The 7221-nt window shown below is 40.8% G+C and overlaps 1 protein-coding gene across 1 annotated transcript; it reads right to left on the bottom strand.

Annotated features, from left to right (window-relative positions):
• Positions 1 to 576: 576 nt before the first annotated feature.
• LOC135986436 (pantetheinase-like) lies at positions 577 to 7182 on the bottom strand. Its single transcript, XM_065630359.1, is given in 9 exon segments — positions 577 to 696; positions 1086 to 1256; positions 2154 to 2245; positions 2248 to 2518; positions 3585 to 3881; positions 4390 to 4582; positions 5364 to 5418; positions 5421 to 5493; positions 5590 to 7182. Coding segments are annotated over 9 exon segments (1485 nt in total). The 5' UTR covers positions 5803 to 7182.
• Between the last annotated feature and the right edge of the window lie 39 nt (positions 7183 to 7221).

Here is a 7221-nt window from a genome sequence, read left to right on the forward strand (position 1 = left end):
TATAAGTTAGCGGATGGCATGACAACATATTACACTGCATGCTGAGTTGAATAACTGTTCTTGAAGTAACAGTGTTTTGAGGCATGCTTTCGTTTTCAAAATAAATAACTGAAAATTCAACCAGCAGCCTTCAAAGGTTCTGTTAATCTCTGGTTTAGAAAAGGGTGTATTCTAAGATGGGGTGGAAGAGCATTCTAATACTACACCAGAAATTTTAAAGTATTAAAAATTGGCTGGCCATAACCCACTGCAACATGCCTGAATCCTACACCACTAAAGTCAGAGGAATTTATTTTCAGTTGTCCCGAGGGAGATCAAGGTCAGGTCTATGACAATCAAAAGCTATCCTATAAAAACACATACAGAACTGCCCAGCAGAGTAATTTATTTTTGCTGCAAAATCAAGTCAACAAATCAATGCAATGACTATACTGTTAGATAAGGCACCTTGAGAAACAGAATGCCATTATAATTATGGGTTTAACATTAATTAACATGAATTAACATTATAACTAATTATGATTAATTAGTGCTGTAGAAACAAGCATATGAGATCTTAAAGGATCTGCAGTGAAATCATGGTGAAGCTTGCTGTGTGTGTGGAGGGTCCTTTTCATACCATCTCCCAAAGAGTGTTACACTTAAAACTGGCTTTGATGTATTACTCCAACTTATCAGACGTCCATCAGTTAGCACCTAGTTATAGAAAAGTAAAATAAATAGAAACATCAGCAAAGCAGTACTGTTGTATGACAAACACAAAATGATATAATCATTAATGCTGACCTAATTGGTAGATGTGGTAGCTCACTCGAAGCTACCACAAAGTCTGAAAAAAACTACATTTTTGTCTTGAGCAAGATCTTGTTCTAGGGGATTTGAGGGGACGGGGAAGAAGGGAATCAGCAAAATGTACGTGCTGCATGAATGCAACCAGGAAAATCAGGCAGAAATAAAGCTGCCCTGAACTCATACCAGCTACTGAAATACAGGACACTGAGAACTCCCAACATGCTCCTGTGTCTTGCAGTGGTTTCTTGGCATTTGTCTTACAAGTCTGACAACTCACAAGTGTGTCCCATTACCTTGAACTCTCTGGGGGCCAGCTGCACCCCGCTGTACAAGACTTCTGGAAAGACATAGTTGGTGCCAAACGTGCCACTAAGGGAGATCATCTCAAACTCGGTCTGCGCGGTCTCCACCGGCTGCCCGCACATGTTCAGGTCTGTGCTCCTGCACTTGAGCAGCGTGCAGACCTGTGGGGAGGAGGACACAGAAAGGCAAAATACTGCTAAGCTTTCAACAATCAAGAGCTGAACATGATGGTAAGAAAAGCTGTCATCATGAAGAAATTATCAAACACATCTACTCATTTATTTGTGCCAAGAGGATTTATAGGTGGCACCTGAAACTTTGTAAAAATATAGTTCTTTGCCAGCATCACAGCAACGCACTATGTCTGTTTATACACAGGTGTTTATAAGTTACTTGTATGTTCATGCATAATACATATGCGTTTCGTCATAGATGTGGATTAGTTTGAGACCTGTGTAAGTTACTTCAGTTCTGGCTGAGTTTCCTAAAAAACTGAAGCCATACTTGCCTACACTAGGAGGAATACTCTAAATATATAGAGAAAAGACAAAGATATGGCACACCAAAAAAAGCCTAACAGTGAAATTTAAAAGAACTAATATACTGTCAAGCCATGTGGATACAAGGGTTGTATCTGTATTTAGTTTCTTAATTTTGTTAGATAAGCACATGTAGGAGAATCACATCAGCACAATGACACAATCCACTGAGTAGGAAACAGCTCTCTGTTGTGACAAGAGCATCCCTATGAAGACAGGGAGAATTCTGATCTTCTCTCCCTTTTGTAGACATATATGGAAATCTCCTTGAAGCGTTATAGCACAGAAACGACTCAGGATCTTGACTTTCAGCATTTAAAACATAGACAGAGAAGCACGACCAACACTCCTAATGAAGTAGTTAAAATACATAATGAAGAAAACAAATGTTTTCAGAGGAACCTGAAAAAAATGCCTCCTCATAAACCCCCTCAAGTCAAAAATGAGACAAATGCAAATGGGCTGAAAAGAGAGTATTGCAGCCTTCCCACTGTCCAAATAAGAACAGAAAAACTTTACCTGCAAATAATACTCTCCTTCAACAACACGTAGCCCATCAAAGGCACCCAAAACATAAATGTCATCCTTCTGCACCTGTGCCATCTTGAACTCAGACGGCAACAGAGGTCCTGCTGGCACATGGTACGATTTCCCTCAGGTTCAGTGAGCTCTGTGAAGGAGATGAGATCGTGGTAAATGACCCCACTGAAGTTGTGGCCATTTGACAGAAGCTGTTTGATCCTGCTGGCATAAAATTTCCAGTTAACACCAGCAGGATAGTCAGGAGACAGACGTGGGCGTGAACTCAGTTCTGTCACCAAAAGGTGACCATTTTCCGTTTCTGTATTGTAATAATATGCTCTTGGACCACCTGGGGCAACTCCCTGCAAACACATAACACCAGAAAGCTTTTAATCTGAAAGCAAGTGCATGGTATAAGTAAGCAGTCTTAACTAATTAAACTCGTGCCAAATTTTATTCTAATGTTTATCAGCTTGTCTTGAACCTAAATTAAGCCTTCATGGACTATAATCCTAACCTAATGCTTTTTGCATTCAATGTAAAGTAGATCAAACTCTGATGTTTCACGTATTCTAAGTGACAAGAAGAACATGCTAATTATATGTAGTTATATATGATTTAGGTGCCTGAAGCTATATATTCCTCATTGAGTTTAGTTGCATCAGAAATCAGTATTTCTGATTAAAATGAATGGTAACACTGTCAAGTCAAAAAAAAAAATCTGTAAGGAAAATATATTACCGGAAGTTACATCTTTATACAAGTCCTTTAAATAAATACATAAACCTTTAAATCCCAGAGTAAAACCTATCCTTAAAGAATATGAATTTTATAACGTAGGGTCACCAATGACTGAGAACTAAAGGAACAGCCCACATTTGCTTTTATTTGGAAGGCAAAGTTTAGGGCCACATTTTAGCAACATCAGTAAGTTCCTCTCACTTCTGCAAGCAAATACCCACAAAACCTGTGCTCGACTTCTGGCATCTGCTCAGGAAAACTATACAGTAAAAATAGAGCCTGCAAAGAAAAGTTGCCACAAGGTCTCCAACCGAGAAGCAATGCTTGCAGGACTCACAAGACCATTTCTTAGAGTTAGGTTTCCACCTAGTGGAGAGAAAAAAGTATTTGCCTTCACATGACCAAAACATTCATAAACACTAGGGTCAGAAGATGAAGAATCACATCCATAAACTCTCAGGATTGATCACTTAACAAGTAAGTAAAGGTGGTATAGTCAACTTAAGCATTTCTGAGTTCTTATATATCACATTTTGATTTCCTTTTTATCTGTAAAAGTTCTCTTGTCCTAACCCTGTTGACATGTGTATGCATGCCTAAAGCTGATGGGAATTTCTGCTCAGGTCAACTGCACTACATAGATACACATGTTGCCCACATGAAGAAGACCAATTAGAGCAATATCACATTACCTGTCATATCTAAAGTGGAGTTGCGCGTATTTGCTGAAAGAAAGTTGACGCCCGTTCCCATGGCCCATGCTGAGTGAAACTGGACTGCCGACAGCAGTGAAAGAGTGTTAACCCAATCGGTTGGGAACAGAATGGTGTCAACCTCAAATCTGCTTGCCAAGACCACAGCTGGGTCATGATAGAGTATGTCTGCACAAGTGAAAATGCCAAAGTAGCCCAAGGATGTATTGAAAATCACAAATTCTGGATCCTTAGGGTAATTAAACTGTTTCTCTGTCATGAAAAGGTTGTACTGTTCATGGAAAGGAAGGAATGGAAAAAAAAATTAGAAAATAAATCTAACCATTTAAATTGGACTAATATTGAATATAATACTCATTAACTTAAATACGAGTAATGGAGAGTATGTTTTGTGAATGTGCTATAATCTTAATTTTGAAAAGGAGAATTCATACTACTGCAAGAGAAGTCAAGCACAAATATCCACCGTTCTGATTTATACTCGTAAGGGGGATTTGTATTTAGTTAGCAAGAGTTTAGGACACGAGTGTCACTTCCTATTGAGAAGCAGTAAAAATAGATGGCTTATTGAGTTTTAATTAATTTCATTTAATGACTGGCTATTAAATTCAGAATAGCAGGAATTGAGATATCTTAAGGCAGTGGCTTTCACCTGCCCTCTGACACCTGCTGTATGACGACTCTATGGCCAAATACATTTAAGCCTGGGAAGCAGCTTGTTTCACATCTTTTATCATCCAAGGATCATGCACTTCCTGAACACTGTAAAATCCTCTTACCTTGTGATAACGAGCCACCAGTCTCCCTTCTGAGTCAAAGACCACATTGGTATTGTACTGATAGAGGCCATCACTTGGGCACCTTGGATCACTGGAATTACAGGGCTTCTTGTCTCCCATATTCACAACTACATAGATGGAGTTATTCCTTGCCAGACAGCTCAGTCTTTCCAGCAGAGGTGAGGGACCAAACCTAAACAACGCGGAAGAAAGGAAAGGAAACATCAAAACCAGTCAATCCATAGAAATGCCAGCACTAAGAATACAGATTACAAGAATGATAGGTTTAAGTTAGTCATATCTGATACAAGACTATCATTTTCTGTTATTCAACAGAAAGCAGTAGTTTTATGCTTCAAAGATTAGTGTGCTGAAACTCTGGTTACACCTCACACTAACTGAGGAACACAGGGGTTTCCTCGCAGTGAAAGCAAAACTTTGCACCTTCAGGTATTCCTTCTGCTGCCAGCGTGTGGCACAGCACTGATGTAACATTGACATATGGGCTGATCTCAGCTTTCTGCTTCAGCTCTTGACAGAATAAAAAAGCTACCAGTCATGATTCAAAAACTTACGTTTGAAATTGTGCAGTATTGCCTTTCAGTAGTAGCTATTATTTTTCACAAATATTCCTAATTCTCCTGTATCTTAAACATTTTCTACAACATGCATGAAATACATTACTGAAACGTAGATTTTTTTAAAGTTTTTGTTGTTTTTTTTTTTTTTTTTTTAAAACAAATCTCAACCTTTATAAGTACACTAACTAAAATCAAAGCAATAACAGTGAGAAAAAATGACAGAGAAAAATGATGAAGGAAGTTGTCTGAAGCTATTTATGGTAACCACATGATTTCCAACCTGCCTTCACTTCACAGCAGTTGTTCCAAGACATTTAAAACTATCAACAACCACTCCTAAAGGTTCCCATCTTTCCCATCGGACTGTTACCCCACACACAGCAGGAACACTACCTTCCAGGATCTACACACGGAATCCAGTCCACCTGCGGGTCTGGCATATCCTCAAATAAGGGTATATTGTTTCCCTTGTGAAGACCCAGCCGTAAATGCCATCTTCAGGAGTTACAATGATATGGGCACCCTGGTACCAACATATGAAACCAAAACACACCATCAAGAAAATGAATAACTGGTCAGCTTTTTGCAAAATTAACATCTCTAATTCTGTCATTAATACCTGTCTGGCTGCTTCTTTGATGGCCACTTCCAAAATTGTCACATTTTTGTCCATCAACACCAAGACCTCCTCAGGAGAAACGGGCACTTCAGAGTCCTTGGACAAGACCACGTTGTGTTCGCAGATGGTTGCAATGCAGCTGTCCAGGGCACAGGCCCCTAGAGCACACAGCACCAAGAGCACAGCAGAGGCACAAGCTTTCGGAAGCCCCATGTCTGGTGTCTGGATGTCACCCAAGAGGAAGATGGGGGCAAGCAAAGATGGAGGCCTTTATAATGGACAGTCTTGCACAAAACCTGGGAATTCCCCAGAGTATCAGAAAGCCAACACCAGGAGATGTAATCACCCTGCCTGGAAAGTCTTGAAACATCAAAGGCAAGAGGGTCGCCAGCATTGAGCAATTCTGCCTTACATCACTGACTCAGAAGTCACCACTGTGCTGCAGCCGAAGAAACACTTCACCTGCCAGATCTGCAAACGATTCAGGCATGGCACTGCTGCAGTAACACAAAGCTGGCTTCTTTTCCTGCTGTGACCTGGGCACTGCCTGTGCCACCCCAGCTCAGGGCTGCTCCGATCTAGCCAAGTGTAATTTGGCTGTACCTGGCACAGTCCCTGTTCACCACAGCTTCACAGACTGTACAACTGTGTTGGTAACAGCGGATGGGTATTTAGACCTGCCACCACATGAGACAAGTACAGCACTAGACAGGAGGTTGCTGAGTTTCCCACAGGAGATTCCATTGCGCTGCTCTAACCGTGGTTCCAGAAAACCTGGATAATCATGGCTGGAGAACGTGCGAGCTGATTTGAACAACAAACCTGGAAGCAAAGATTCCTCTTCAGGATTCTTTCACCTCCATTGTGTATGAGAAAGAATGAAGATGGGAGATGATGTGTTGCCAGAAAGCTAGAGGGGTTAGTTAAGCCTATGTAGTTTCTACTGGAGGTCTGATGAAGTTCATGCATTGGAGGACAGCTCATTAATTTCAATGACATTTGTGCTGGTAATCCCAGCCCCTTCAAGTCCTAACGGCAAAAGTCAAGTAAGAGAACAAGTCATTCCACAAAGAGCTAATTAAGTCTCACATCCACAGATCTGCATCTTGTGCACCTTGTGTCTACCTCCAGACCTCTCAGCTCCTTCTCACCTGCCTCACCATTGGCACTGGCATTTCATAATAGGTTGAGCTGTACATTCCCGGTTTCAGGATACAAAAGGAAAGAGAGCTATATTGCCAGGACGTTCCCAGGGGAAGCTTGCCCTTTGGTACCCTGATACTTCACAGTTCAGCTGGCTACAAGAGCAGTTGTTCTTGCTAGTTCCACAGAAAGGGCTCTGGCAGAGAAAGAAGTATTTCTCATGTAAATTCCAGTAGCTACTCACAAAAGAAACAGTTTGGAAATTGCTAGGACTAGACAATTTTTTTTATGGAAAAATGGGTACCACAGAGAACCCCTTCTAGGACCCACTTCTGGGCTGAAGGATAAACTGAAAAACTTTTGCCGAAACCAAGGTCAGGAAGTCAGCATGAGTTTGCCAGGCATGCCTTTGTCTCGGTTCCCCTTGAGGGACTTTTTTTGTCGAGTATCTGGATGTGGTGAGGAGATTAATTTTTTTATTTCCCATTG

The sequence above is a fragment of the Caloenas nicobarica genome, chromosome 3, assembly GCF_036013445.1.
Source record: "Caloenas nicobarica isolate bCalNic1 chromosome 3, bCalNic1.hap1, whole genome shotgun sequence".
Classification (NCBI taxonomy): Eukaryota; Metazoa; Chordata; class Aves; order Columbiformes; family Columbidae; genus Caloenas; species Caloenas nicobarica.